This window comes from Antechinus flavipes, chromosome 1 (assembly GCF_016432865.1).
Source record: "Antechinus flavipes isolate AdamAnt ecotype Samford, QLD, Australia chromosome 1, AdamAnt_v2, whole genome shotgun sequence".
Lineage (NCBI taxonomy): Eukaryota > Metazoa > Chordata > Mammalia > Dasyuromorphia > Dasyuridae > Antechinus > Antechinus flavipes.
In genome coordinates, this window is record NC_067398.1 from 617,116,341 (window position 1) to 617,132,023 (window position 15,683).

At 34.4% G+C, this 15,683-nt stretch overlaps 1 protein-coding gene across 5 annotated transcripts in view; it reads right to left on the reverse strand.

Moving 5' to 3' along the window:
• MTSS1 (MTSS I-BAR domain containing 1) overlaps window positions 1-15,683 on the reverse strand; it is a 216,634-nt gene that overhangs the window by 30,972 nt on the left and 169,979 nt on the right. For all 5 annotated transcript variants that reach the window (XM_051971070.1, XM_051971069.1, XM_051971068.1 and 2 more), the window contains exons 4-6: window positions 14,189-14,273; window positions 10,899-10,990; window positions 8,078-8,152 (exon numbers count right to left, since the gene is read on the reverse strand). In XM_051971070.1, the coding sequence (XP_051827030.1) occupies window positions 8,078-8,152; window positions 10,899-10,990; window positions 14,189-14,273 (252 nt within the window). The remainder of the gene's footprint in view (window positions 1-8,077; window positions 8,153-10,898; window positions 10,991-14,188; window positions 14,274-15,683) is intronic.

A 15,683-nucleotide genomic window follows, 5' to 3' on the forward strand; every position in this document is an offset into this window, starting at 1 on the left:
TCACACATGGCACTTTATCACCCATTTTAAGCTTTTGCACTATCGATCCCTCCTCTCTAGAATACTCCCCATCCTTACCTCTATCTCATAAAACTCTTTACTTTCTTCCAAGGGACAGCTCTTTCTACTTTCAGCCCCTCCAGTCTTACCCAATTGGCAGCACGCTCCTAACTGTAAGACATTAAATGATATTGCTCTTTTCCCTAAATTCTATTATAGTAATTCCTACAGCAGTATTATGATGTTTTGGATTCCTTTTATTATAAACAATGTCTTAATGTGTTAATGTTTTAATTAGCCTTATGTTAAAAAAAATGAATGCTTAAAAATATTTTTTAAAGCCTTTTGAAATTCTGGAAAGTTAGGAATGAGGATGACTGATTTTTCCATGTTAGTAACCGACCCTGGGCACCCAGCTTAGGGAACTGGACAACCAGAAAGAGCCCATATAGAGGAGCACACTGGGCTCAGCCCCGAGACTCAGCCCAGTGAAGACTTACCCACAGTTTCAGCTGGCAGGGAGGGACACACGATGAGAAAGTGCAGGATACACAATTGATACAAAAAGGAAAATAAAAAAGTCAAACTGGTATTCCAGCATTATTCCTACCTTTCATGTGTTAATAACTCAGGGCATGACATTTCTGTTAACATGATACAAGGACAACCACCAGACAGCAAGGTGACTGAAAGCTCAATTTCTTGCTAGTGAGTCATATTTTTTATCTTTTGGGGGTCCTTTTCATAAAGTGACAATTTATTCTTTATGCATATAATACTTCTCCACCTCTAAATAGAATAAATCTAGAAGAGACAAAGGCTTCAGTTTCTTCATCTTATAATACAAGTTTACATTGGATTTTTTTTAAGGTAGATCTTATAGTAACTAGATGATTTAGATGAACCAAGTCCTTTCTGTCTCTAATATTCTATAATTCACTATAACATATAAACAGAAATCTTAAATAATGCCTCAATACAACATCAAACTTGGAATTAGGGTAATGAGCTGAGAAATGAAAGAAAAGAATAGACAGAAAGGATCAACATTGAAATAAAGACTTAATTATATTGTTTAATTTTACTACAATTTCTCAGAATCACTACTTTCTTCAATTCAATTCAAGGATCATCTTCTACAAAAAGTCTTTTTGGATGCCTTTTAATAATAGTGACTTTCCTCCCATGCTACCTTGTATTTATCTACTTCATACATTTTTTATCCATACATATGTAGGGTGTTCTCAAAGTCTAAATGTAGCATTAAAATAGCTTAAAAATGCATTAATATTTGGGGGACCCAGATGTGTTATAAACACACAGTCGATGTCTTTATATGTATGTATATGTGTGTGTGTGTGTGTGTTTATACATGTATATTTTAATGTATGTATGTGCACAATCATATTGTAATCTTGATACAATGTTGATTAAAGCAGAGATTAAAAGCATTCATCACTTAAAGTCCAATGTCTGGCTTCTTAGTAAGAGCTTATTGATTGAGAGGTCTATATAATAACATCAGTAATAGTATGGAAGAGTATTTTTTACTTGATTAAGCTCATTTTTTCTAATTTCTAACAGCAAAAAATTATTTGAATGTTTCCACTGGTTCCAATTATAAATGGTTCCGTTTCATGCCTCAAAAACTGTTTCTCTGCTAGATTTCCAGGAGCTTTTTCTTCAAACAGGTTTCATCATGATTCATTTTAAAATTCAAATTACAGCAAGAGTGGTTAAGTTAAATAAATAAATATATTTATGGCCTCTTCAGTTGACAGACAAAGGATATGCAAAGTAAACGGTCTGATTCTTATTCTCAAAACAATTCTCCAAGAGTTAAAAGGTGACAGTTAACTTCAGGATTCAAAAAGTCAGCTATTCAGACTCCCATACTTTTTATCTAGAGGAAAGGTATGATGGCTAAAATTCTAGTAAACATTGGATTCAATACCCACTTCTGGTATCAGATCTTTGTAGTTTTGCAAATCTTAAAGTACTTTATAAATGCTATATTATATTATTTATATATTGTTTATAAATGCTAGATTGTAGTAGCTATAAATGCTAATTATAACTAATAAATATTAAATGATTGACAGTTATTATGACATAAACAATAATAACCTCTAAGGCTCCTTTTGCAATTCAAAGATTTGTTGCTGTTAATTCTTCTCAGTCATTTCCAACTCTCTCTGACCCGAGTTGGGATTTTCTTGGTAAATTTAAGCATATTATCAAACCCAACTAGAGGAAGAAGAAGAGATGATATTCAAAACCATTCTAAGCTGTCCTTAAGCCACACAGGAGCATTTCTGGAGAGCAGAGGTATAAGGATAAACCAATATTTTCTCGTTTCTAATTCTTTATGAGAACTGTTAGCCACCAAGGCACATGACTATCTGCCATTCTCTGAGCCCGAAAAGCACTCTTAAGACAAGACAGAAAGGTCAGACAGACAATACTTAGGAGAAAACCACAGGCAGCAGAATGTTTGGATGCTGTGATTTGGGACTCAGACCTGAAGGCCTCTCTTGGCTTTAAGTTAAAATCAGTGGTTATTTCTGTACAGTGTCAGACCTATAAACTCTAACAATGGGAGTATTCCTTCTAAAGGAATAATCACAAGCCTCATATTTATCTTATCTTGTGTCACGCTCATTCATCTATTTCTCTGCCAATTCTTGATTCCCTTTCTGGTCCTACTCTTGACTTTTCCTGAACCTCACATTCATGACCCGTGTAATACTAGCTCACTTTGGCTCTTCCTCTATTACTCCATACTCCCCCAACCACCATAGAATCGTTTGTGAAAGGAAATTATGATTTTCATCATAATAGATACGATATGTGTAATGAATACACTAATAATTTAGACTTTTCAGAACTGTCTTTTCAGACTTGGGAGTCAGAGTCTCACAATGCAGCTTGAAATGATCAATCAATTCTTGACAACACTCTCCTGTGTATGTTAAATGAAGTGAATCAAAGATTGCAGAACATGTTTCCGTCACAGAACTCTGATCCTGTCCCCCACTAAGTAACGACCCTGGGGAATTGAAACAATCGCTTAAGAACTGTTCCCACCAGAGTGGAGAACACTCATATTGTCTTGCACTTGTAGCCTTGTTGTGGGAAACCATTCAGGCCCTAAAAATGATGTACTCTAAACCACTTTCCCCCTCTCTTCCCACTTGTGATTTGTATATAAAATCTCAACTTTTCTTGTAACAGGTGGATCTCCTGCTGAGGAAACCTTCCAGTTTGCAAACCACATTCCTCACTCTGACAGTGATTAATTAAACTGCTACTTGATCTCTAAAACCTGTCTCGAAGCCCGCTTTGTGCCGCTATAGCTATTCACAGTTTAGAGACTAAGACAGTAAAATTCAGTTAATGCTTTCTATAAGCCCTGACCCCTCTTCTCCCACTGGTAAATTCTTCCTGGAGCCTCTTGTTTCATGGAAAAGCTTACACCTTCATTTCTTATCAGGTGTATTTTCTACCTGCTACTACCACCATGAACCTGACTACTAACACTACAATGAATAATAATAGCTAATATTTATATAGTGTTTACTACAGACCAGGTACTGTGCTAAGAGCTTTACAAATATTATCTCATTTTATCCTCACAATTATCATAGGAGATGGATGCCATTATTTTCCCATTTTATATGATGATGAAACTGAGATAAAACAAAGTTAAGTGACTTGCCTAGGTCACTTAGCAATTGTCTGAGGTTGGATTTTTAACTTGGATCTTCATAACTCCAGGCCCAGTGCTCTATCCACTGTGCCAGCTACCTGCCCCATCTGTGTGCTTTTATAGGTAAAATCACAAAGAAAACCCAAAACTGCTATAAAGAAAAAATTCTTGTTCAGAATGATGATTCTGAGACATTTAAACAGATTCTAAATTAAAGGAATAATCAATTAGTGCAAAAATAAGACAAAAGAAAATATATTTTAGAAATAATTTTAATGAAGACTGATCTGGTACTTTCTAAATAATCCTTACTATATGAAGACATATTATCTGTCCAGGACACTGATTTTCTTCCCCAAAGTTAACATTACCTTCCTGGTCTTGTCCCAAGAATACACAAGACTATCACTGCAGTTTTCCATTCATTCTATATGAAGATGGCCTACTAATCTGGGCAAGCAATCACATATAATTCCATCTCCAGGCAATCTGACTGTTTATAATCTTGAAAAAGGGACATTGAGAATAGAATACCCTAAAATGAGAATAAGGAAAAGAAATATTGCAGCATGGATGCAGAATTTAGATGAAAAGATGAATTAACATCAGGGTCAGTGCTGGAATTGGGAAGATGTAACTTTTCTTGCCTCATTCCTGCCAATTTCCCAAAGATTTCTTAATCCATAAGAACTGTCAAATCAGTAAGTGAATAAACACTGTCTAAGCACATACTATGATACAAAGAAGGGCAAAAGACAGTTTCTGCCCTTAAAGAAATCACTATCAAATAGGGGAGATGGCATAGAAAAAACAATGTAAAACAAGGTTAATATAGGATAAATTGAAGGTAATCAATAGAGAAATTTAAGTCATCAGAAAAAACTCACAGAAGTTTCACTGAAATTTGAAGGAAGTCAAGAGGTAAAAATGAGGAGGTAGACTATTTCACAGCCTTAGTATCTATTAATAACTCCTAGCTCAAAATCTACAAACTCTTACAATTATACGGGTAGACAAACATAACTTTTATCAGACACCCTTTCCACTAAGATTTCATGCCCTGAATTCTATATACAGAACATTCATTTGCCAATGCAAATCAACAACCCAAAAGTAGACCAACTTTTATGGAGTAGCCTGAGAACAATGAAGGGTCAAGGGACTTGCCCAGAATCACACACAAAGTTAGCATATGTCTAAGGTCCAGCCTAACCCTAAGTATTCTTAAATCCAGGGCTAATCCTCATTCTGTCTACTATGAAACACCACCTTGCTTTGATGATTTTTAAAGTGCTTATATTATATAAAATGACATTTAAGTATTTTTAACAGCCAATGTTATTGATCTTTGACTTCCTATAAAATGTTATTAAGTACAGAAGACATGTTATCAACTTCTAGCTCCCTAAATCCCTGTTAAAATACATTGATTGAGCAAACCCACATAAATAAGGCTTAGTCTGTGCAGGGAACTGTCCTAGGTGCTGAGGATAAAGAAAAAAAACAGTTCTCACAGTCTCTATGGCCTTCCATTGTACTGTGGAGATGTAATTAAGAAGTTAATCAATGGTTAGGAGACACTGCAGGTATGTGAATATCTGACTATCTCCAGGATATATGAATGAGTGGAACTCAGATCATTTTTTGCTTTAAATATGTTATATATATATATATATATATATATATGTATGTGTGTGTGTGTGTGTGTGTGTATATATATATATATACATATATATATATATATATATTTAACATTGGTAAACTTTACTAATTTTAGACACAAAATCATCTAAACCTTCTTATAAGAATTTATTGTTTCACATACCTTACATATATAAATTCCTTTTAATTTCTTAATTAGGGACTTTTTTCCCTTTTAACATAATATTTTATTTTCCCTCAATTACATTTACATGTTAAAACATTTTTAATATTTTCAATAATTTATTTAAAACAAATCTAAAAGAGAAAAAAGGGGGGGGGGACATTGTCATGTACATACAGAACATAAAAAAGGATTCAAAATATGAAGCAACAAATTTTAAGGGATTTTTGTAGGAAAGCAGCAATGAGAAGAAAAAAGGCATCTTTTTGAGGGTTATTTTCTCCTATAAAACTGTTATTTCTTTCTAGAAAAAGACAAGGACTATTTCTTACACTTTTATTCTAAAGTTGAAAACATCCAGCATATCTGGGTGTAGTGTGCTTTCTGCAGCCCTCTACATCTGGGTACAGAGCAGCTACTCAATGAATATCTGGAGAATGTTTTAAATGCCCTACTACTCCTTTCTGTGCAAACCTGTGATATCCAAATTAGTGTCAAATGGGGAATCTAGTCAGTTTTCTACATGGATGAAAGAACTTTTAAGAATCTATGAAAAATGGATTCAGACAGTTTTTAAATACATATTTCCTCTCTCTCTAGTCTGAGTCCCTAAAACACTGAGGAATTGGAATGGAGGTTAAGGGAGTATGGATTGAGTGAATTAAAAGATGCCTGTTACTTGTGGGTTGTAGGGAGGAAATGAGTATGTCCTACTTGGAATAATCTTCATAAATATGGAACGAAAAATTTGTAAATTCAAATAAACAATACTAGGAGCGCTCTACCTCTAGAAGGAAATTAGTATTAGAGTAGGAATGAAGACAAGTTAAAGGATTATATTTTCCTTTTAAATCTCAAAAGACCTCAAAAGAATATCCTTTTGCCTCTGACCTCTATTCAAGACTGAGATCAAATTGTATTTTATGCAAGAAGCCTGTCCTAAGTCCTCCTACTGCTAACTTGTGCCTCTCCAGTAAATTACCTCCCACTTGCACTGCATGTACACAGCTATTTGTAAGTCATCTCCCCCATTATAATGTGAATTCTTTGAAGGCCGGCATTATGTTTTTGACTTTCTTTATATCCTTAGGTTATACTGACACACAGTAGGCACTTAATAAATATTGACTATGGTATCAAGTGCCAGACTGGGCAAGGCAAGTCCCTGGATTTTTGCTTTCTGTTTTCATTTCATAAAGATGCTAGAATGACTTAAATGGCAGAAGTTTCAACTGCTCCATTGTATTTATCACAAACAAGTAGGAAAAACACTGAACTTGGGAATCAGATCCAAGTGTGAACCCTAAGCCCACCATATCTTGCTATATTTCAGATGCCCCTTCCATAAAATGAAGATACTGGACTAGTATAAAGTTTTGTAATCTTGTTTATGGCATGGACTCCTCTGGCAGAGTGGTGAAACTTATGAAACAGACCCATTCTCAGACTTTTAAACTATATTCAATAAAATACATGGGATTATACAAAGGGAATCAAATATACTAAAATACAATTATTGAAATATTTTTAAAACCAAATTCATAGACTCTACATTAAGAATTCTTGGATAAGATCAAAGCTCCTTGATCTTTTTCCACTGTGATCCATTTTCACTTGAAAAATTTTTATGTGACATCAATATAGGCATACAAATCAAACATTTACTGATAATAAATCATATTTCACAATCCCCAAATTCAGTTACAAGAGTCCCAATGGGATCATCACAGTTTAAGAAGCTGGGAACTAGATGATATATATGTTTCCTTTTCAGCATTAACATGATGGGATTCTGTGGATCATAAAAACTTGTCTGAATTATTGAAATATTTCCCTGCTCACCCAAGCTTCTACCCTCAATAATATCTTTTCAAAGAAGACTCCGTTTTGGCTGGTTTAATATCTTATTCAAAATAGACCAGGGACAAATGAAGCTTTGTTACATGATAAACAGAGCCTATCGTCTGTCACAGACCTGTGTATGAAATGGATGCAGAACAATGCTCAGAAAGTGATGGAAAAGTAAGGCAAGCCCTTGCTAAGTCTGTTTTTTAATGTGCCTTCATGTTACCAAATGCTATGTGTATAATTGCAAGCCAGCCAGAAACAACATCCGGCTCCCACTGCAGTCATTTTATGAATCTTACAAGATTTAATAAAGGGCTAGGAGATTATAGGCTGTGAAAGATGGAGGAGAAAATAGAATGATTTCTGCTATAATTACTACTGAACATTTGCATAAAGGCTTTTATGCATTATCCCAAGGCTTCTAGGAAATTTATAGGTTTCATTACCCTGCACAATAGGCAGAGAGACTGTCAGCTTTTGAAGACAAAAAGAAGAAAAATCATATATCATTTTAATCACGTCTTATATTAATATAAATTCTGCACCTAGAGATCTTTAGCCCAATTGCCAAATTCTGTTTAACCATATGTGGACATGTAGAAAATAGAACATTAAATAGAACATAGCTTAGAAAATTAAAATTACCATTATTTTCATAATATGAAAATATTAACGATAGAACTGTTAAGAATTACCTTTTTTGGCTTTCTTCTGAAGTTTCAGTGTATCTGATGACTTCTTTTTTATCTCTTGGCGGGCTTTCTTATACTCTAAAATAAAAAAAGAGTTGTAAATATACTTCAACTTGAAAAAATGTTAAAAAGGAAACAACTTTGTGGTGAGAAATCCAATAATACAATATGACTGATAAATAGCTTTGTGCACAGATTACAGTACAGAATACCTTAGGTTAGCATTTTGAAACAGAGGAGCTATTAGTCCAAGACACAATAAACTGAAAATAACCAACAGAGGGAAGATACTGGAAAGTGAGAGGAATGGAAAGGCCTTTTTCAGAAGATGGGATTTGACCCGAGTCTTGAAGGAGGCCATAGAAACAAGGAAACAAAGGTAAGTAGTATGCGTTTATTCCAAGCATATAGGTACAGTCAATGAAAAATAACTGAGTTGGGAAATGGAATATCACATGTGAAAAACATCAAACAAAAACATCGGAGGAGCTAGACTACAGAGAGTACATGAAGAAGAATAAAGATAGGTTAGGATGTAAAAGGCTTTAAAAGCCAAGTGGAAGATTTTAAATTTAATCCCAGGAATACAAAGAATGCACTGGAGAAATAATAAAAAATAACAAAAAGAATAAAATAATAAAGAATCCATTAGAGTTTGCTGACTTGGAGTGGAGAATGAAGTTCAGAAATTATAAGGTTAACCTATGTTAACTCTGGGATGGCCTAGAGTGGGAAAAAGATCTGAAGCAGGGAGACCAATTAGAAGATTATTGGAAAAGTCCAGGCAAGAGGTGATGATGGCCTATGCTAAGGTGCTGTCTCTGTGAGTGGAGAAGACTAGTTAGAAATAATAAAAGTTGACAACAGATTGGAAATGTGGTGTAATTAAGAGCAAGAAGTTGAAGATGGAACCAAGGTTGAATTTTAGGTGACTTGAGTTAGTAATAGGAAAGCTGGAAAGAGGAAACTATCTGGGAGGAGAGATGAAGGTTTTTATTTTGGACATGCTGAGTTTGAGTTGCCTATTTGACATGTACCTTGGTCAGGCAGTTGGTCATAAGAAACAAAAAATGTTGTTCAGTTGTGTCTGACTCTTTATGATCACTTTGGGGATTTTTTTGGCAAAGACACTGCAATAATTTACCAATTCCTTCTGCAGCTCATTTTACAGATGATGAAACTGGAACAAACAGCATTAAATGACTTGCCCAGGATCACACAGCTAGCAAAGTGTCTGAGGCCAGATTTGAACTCATGAAGATGAATCTTCCTGACTTCAAGTCTGGAATTCTATCCACAGTGTCACCTAGCAGCAACAACAAGGGGCTGGAGGTCAAGAAACAGCCTAAGGCTGGATACATAGATTTGGGAATCTTCTGCATAGAGATGATCTTTGAACCCATGGAAGCTCATGAGATCATCAAGGAAAATGGTATATTGTAATAGAATATTATTGTGCTATAAGAAATAACAAGGAGAATGATTTCAGAAAAACCTGCAAAGATTTACATGAACTGATGCATAATGAAGTGAACAGAACCCAGAGAAAGTTAGACACAGTAACAGAGATACTATTCAATGAAGAATTGTGAATAACTTAGCTATTCTCAGCAATACAATGATCCAAGACTAATCCAGAAGTCTAAAGGACTAATGATGAAGCATCTTATCTACCTCCATAGAAAAACTGATATTGTATGAATATAGACCAAAGCATATTATTTTTCACTTTCTTTTATTTTTAAAAATTTAACTGAGCCTTCTTGTACAAAATGATTAATATGGAAATGTTTTATATAGCTGCATGTATATGACTGAAATCTGATTGCTTACCATTTCAGAAGGGGAAAAGGAAAGTAGAGAAGGATATCAAAATTTTAAATAAAAATGGTAAAAAAAAATAGCTTTAAAACATCTTGAACTAGATGTCCAGTAGACATTTTAAACTCAATACATCTAAAACAAAACTCATTATCTTTCCCCCTAAACCAGGGGTCCTAAAACTACGGGCCCGGACCAGATGCAGCAGCTGAAAACATTTATTCCCCTCACCCAAGGCTATGAAGTTTCTTTATTTAAAGGCCCACAAAACAAAGTTTTTGTTTTTACGATGGTCCGGCCCTCCAATAGTCTGAGGGACAGTGAACTGGCCCCTTATTTAAAAAGTTTGAGGACCCCTGCGTAAATCTTTCCCATCTCTTACTTCCCTATTCCTGCAGGGGACAACATTCTTCACTTAGTCCCAAAGTTCCCATCCTAGCAGTTATTCTATTACTAGCTCTAAATGTCAGTTATCTGACCCAAGTACCAATGGGGAAACTCAAACGGAGAACTTGGGACTATTGTTTGTCTCTTTCTGTATCCCCAACATTGGGCACAGTGCTTAGTAAATGTTTACAGACTGATTTAAAAAACAGAATTCCTTCATACCCTGATGAAATCATCAGTTCCTAAAATAACAAAGCATTATTACAAAAATCAAGAGGTGAAAATTTCAAAAAAATTATGAAACGTCTTAATATAGTCATTCATCCATTGTGATTTCAGTCTAATTGAGCTCATTTTCACCAAAGCTATTAGAGGATTAAAATATTTGTTTTTTTTTTCCCCCCCAAAAAACAAACAAACAAAAAACAAATACTACTTAATAGATTGTTTTCAGACATTATCAGCTTGCTGCTAGATTTGTTTCCTTGCCTTATTCTGGAGTCCCCAGCACAAGATCAAGGAATCGATAGTCTCCTGCAGTGCTCTGATGAATAGAGGCACTAGATGCCAGCAACCCAAACATATCCCAAAGAACCACAAAATACCCAAGAAATACCTTTTGCATGGTCTTTATCCAGCTGATTGGCCACTTTCTTCCATTCTTCCATCTGTTCTTGAAGTGGGTTTATCAGGCAATCAATTAAAGCACTTTTATCATAAAAAAGGATAAAAAATATTGCATTAGCAAATGCCTCAATTTTCCCCTTACCTCAATAACTTTTCAGATTTACAAATGCAAAGAACATAGTAAGTTCCCAAATACCTTCAAGTTCTAGCTAAAAAGTTCACCTTCCCAATTTTCCTTAATCCAATCAATCAAGGAATATGTTTTAAGGAGATATTATTTATCAGGTAGCCTCAAAGCCCTCAAGGAGCTTACAATCTAATTCTAGTGACTTCCCTTTGTTAATCATCTCCAATTTATTCAGTATACATTTTACTTGTACAAAGTTGTTTGAATGCTATTTCACTTGTTGGAAACTAGGCACAGTGTCTGAATTTTTGCCTTTCTGGGTATTCACAGGGTTTAATAAAATACTACTGAATAAAAATCAAAAGACCAAGATTCTCTTCCAGGCTCTGGAAGTGATGCAAGTCATATGATTCAAGTTTCTTCATTTTCCAAATGGAGGTCCTATTTAGCCCTTTCCTATCATCTTGTGGAAATTTAGACTATATTACAAAGTACTCTCCTTAGAAAGCTTCAACATTGTAAGTAAGGCCACATTACTAGAAATACTTTTCTTGATGCCCTCCTTCTTCCAACTATACTTGAGTCATCAATTAATTATATTAATAGCTTTCTATTAGTTTTCATAAAACTCTATGGAAAATAAAAGCTTACTGAGGTTTTATGAAGCGCTTAAGTTCAATTTTTACTCAACTAAACTCAAAGGATCAGATTCTCAACCATAAATTTAAGGATTTTGACAACGATCTATTTATTTTTTAAACTATTCACGCAGATGGATGTAAAAAAATTATAGAATTTTTTTAAAAGTTATTTTTTCCAAATACATGCAAAGATAGTTTCCAAAAAAAAAAAAAAAGAATCTGAAGAGTTGAGCTATTTGAGGAACCATGTATCTCAAACTCTAATTGAAATGTGCATCTTCTTTGACAATGTCCTTCACAAGGATTCATCAACCCTTCTCTTGAGAACCAGCAGTCTTGAGAACCTGTGAGAGCCACTTGCAGCTCTTTGAAATATAAACCTATATACTTTTTAAACATACAGATCTGGCTCATCAAATACAAACCAAATAATCAGATCTGAAAAAAGATAATATGAAAAAAAAATCTCACTGATTAAGAGTAATGGAAGTTTTTCTAAATGATGGCCTTATATAAAATCAGAGTGAGTCACACATAGGATCTGGAACTGGAAAAGTCTTTATAGATCACCTGGTCCAAATCTTTCATTTTCAGTATAAGAAAACAGAGGACAAATACCTTGCCCATGGTCATACAGCTATGGAGTGATAAAGCTGTGGTTCAAACCTAGATCCTCTGACTCCTACTTCACTAAATCTACAAAACTATTTTAAAAACAAAAACTTTCAAAAGTTCTTATTTCTGAAAAAGAAATGACTGGCAATCAAATATTAATTAATCTGACCATCCCAGGAGTCAATTAATGACAGGAAGAATTCCCAGTGATAATAAAAATTTGAAAGCCTTAAAGCCTAGTTCTCAGAGAGTAAGTCTAAAGTCTAATTTTAGGACACCCTAATTTTAAAAATGCAATCTATTAAATACCTAATTAAGAGGTTATTTAGAAGTCAACAACCAAATTAGCTTACTTTAAAAGTTTTAGAGTCCTTATCCTTAACTGTCACCAGGTCATACACTCTTTCAGCTAAAAGGTTTCCTTTTGGAAGTCTTTGCTAGACCTACTCATTCTTTCTACCTGTAAATTGGGGAATCTGAACGGTGGAGCATCTCCTGGAATTTCCTTAAATCTAGTATCTCATTGTTCCCCATTGCTAAGCTGATTTTATTTTATTTTCCAAATAAGCAGTATTGTATAAAGAACCCCTTGAATGGTATAGGGAAGCCTTTATAGACCTCCTCAGAATAAGGTTTTTATATGCATAACATGAAATACACAGGATTATAAAGAAAATCAACTACTTTGAGACAGTCACCAAAAAACACGAAGATTAAGTTTTGATAACCTATCAAACTGACAAAAACATGTGTGAGGCTACTACTGATGAAAGCAATGTTTGAAAGGTCTGTAATGGTTCATTCCATTAATTTGGATCTTAAATCCTCTGAAATTTAGCAGATTATATTTAAGAGTTGATACTGTAATTGCTACTGTAGGGAAGACTAAAGCTAGTAGATTACTTGAGTTTAGAAAATCTGAGCTACAAAAGAACAAACAAATACAGTGTATACATTAAACTCTATCACTTTTATGGTGAGCCCCAAAGAGCAGAAGGGTCAGACTGACTCAATAGGGGAAAATCAACCCAGGTCCAAAAGGAGTTTAATAAATATTAAATAGTACTGAGGAAGAGGGTGGGATCTGCCACTCCCAGTCCCTAAATCTGCTGACTTCCCATTATATATGGATTCTCCTGCATCAGCAGTTTGGTGGGGAATCAAGAGTTGCTGGCTCAGTCAATTCCAGGCTTTTCAAAGCAATCAAAAGTGAGGAAAGTCTTTTAACGGGATCAGAGAAAAAAAGCCTTTCCATTCGGTCTCTGTTTAATAAGCCTGGGCAAAAATGGTCAACAAAAGTGTGCACTCCATCTAGAAATTAGTATTTTTCTTTATAGAGGTCTCAGGTGATATAGTGAATAAGGTGCTGGATCTGAAATTAATATGGTCTGAATTCAAATCAAACCTTTGTGATGCTGGGTGAGAAATTTTACCTCTTCTGCCTTAGTTTCCTCAACTATAAAAAGAGGAGAATAATAATACCTACTTAACAGGATTGTTATGAGACTCAAATGAGATATAGGTATAAAAAGTATTTAGCACATAAGAGGTAATATACAAATGCTTATTTATCTTCCTATTCCCTTTCTTCCAAAACCTATCTTATGTGAACCTGGATGAATCATTTAACCTTAGATCCTCAACTGTTAAGCACCTGACACATAGTAGGTGTTTTAAAATGTTTAACCACTGATTAAATAACAGCATCTACCTCCCACGGTTGTTGTGACATATGAGATATCTATAAAATGTTTAGCTTAGATACTTAATAAATGCTTCTTTCCTTCCTGTATTCCCAACAGCTTATACACAGTAAGTCCTTAATAAATGTTTATTGATTAAATAATTGCTTGCAAAATCCCTGTTGCTATTTTGAAGAGATACGTTGTAATTTACCTGGAGAACTGTCTCAGCTTGGTTTCTATGCTTCTGTGTCTCATGCACATCCTGGTCAGGGCAGATCCGATTTCTCTGGTACCGCCTGAAAATATAAAATAAATAAGGTTGAGACAGGATAGAGCAAGTATATCCAAAATGCATATTCTCCAATTTAACATATTATTCAATTTTAATAAGTGAAAAATAAAGAGAATTATCAATGCCAATACTTGAAAAATTTGTGCAATTTCAATCCTATAATACTTATGATTAGTGTAATATTTCCCATTTATGGGGAATGTTATTTTTTTCATTTCAGGCTCATGGAAAAAGAACATACAGAGTAAGAAATTAAGAAAAACAATGTTTCTGAAAAAGGCCACAGTAATTATTAAAATCCAGTCCTTTGGTACAGATACAAAATTGAGAGGGCAATATCTTTGGCAGCAAGTAAGAAATAGATTAATTTTGTCAGAAATCTAGGGAAAATCGATCTGCTTTGGAGTAATAGCCTGACCTGTGCTAGGTGGCACAGTGAATAAAGCACTGAAGCAGAAAGAACTCCATGAGTTTGAATCCTGTCTCAGATACATACTAATTAACTATGTCATCCTGGACTTATTTAATTTAGAATTAAATTAATTCTATTTGCCTCAGTTTCCTCATCTGTGAACTGAGTTGGAGGAGGAAAAGGCAAACCACTCCAAAATCTTTGCCAAGAAAACCTCAAATGGGGTCATGGACAGTCAAATACAACTGAAAAACGACTTAGGAACAAAAAATTGCTTGACCAGGGAAGGTTTCAGTCTGAAGAAGATAGAAAAAACAAGTCTACAAGAATTTTTGGATTTGCCACAAAACAAAACAAAACAAAACAAAAACCCCACACTTCTCCCCTCACTCTCTTTTCTTAAATGATTTGTCATGTTCTTCTTCCCATGCTCAAAAGCAATATTTGAATAAGCAACTCTATATTAATAACACATTAGTAGAGGGAGTGTGGGGAGGAAACTGATTACAACCACAGATGGTAGCTCTCCACTGAACATTTGCAGGCCAAGCAAAATTATAAATGTTATGGAAACACTGAAGCTTGTGAGTTCAGCACATACACACACACAAAGTCAAATAAGGCACTATTTTTTAATAGATCAAGCAAATAGGCCTGATGAAAAGCAATATATTTTCAAAGCAAAACTCTAGGAACTAAGGACAAAAGTTAATTATCAGATACTTGTTAAATATTCTCTGTCCAGAGTTCTACTTCCTTATCTTAGTTGAGATAACCATTTTTTTTTTTACCTTTTCTTTCTTTTTTATTAAAGCTTTTTGTTTCAAAACATATGCATAAATTTTCAACATTCACCCTTGCAAAAGCTTGTGTTTCAATTTTTTCTCCTCCCTTCCCCACATCACTCCCCTAAATAGCAAGTAACCCAATATATGTTAAGCATGTGAAATTCTTCTATAAAGCTCTCCAATTATCATGTTGTACAAGAAAAATCAGATCAAA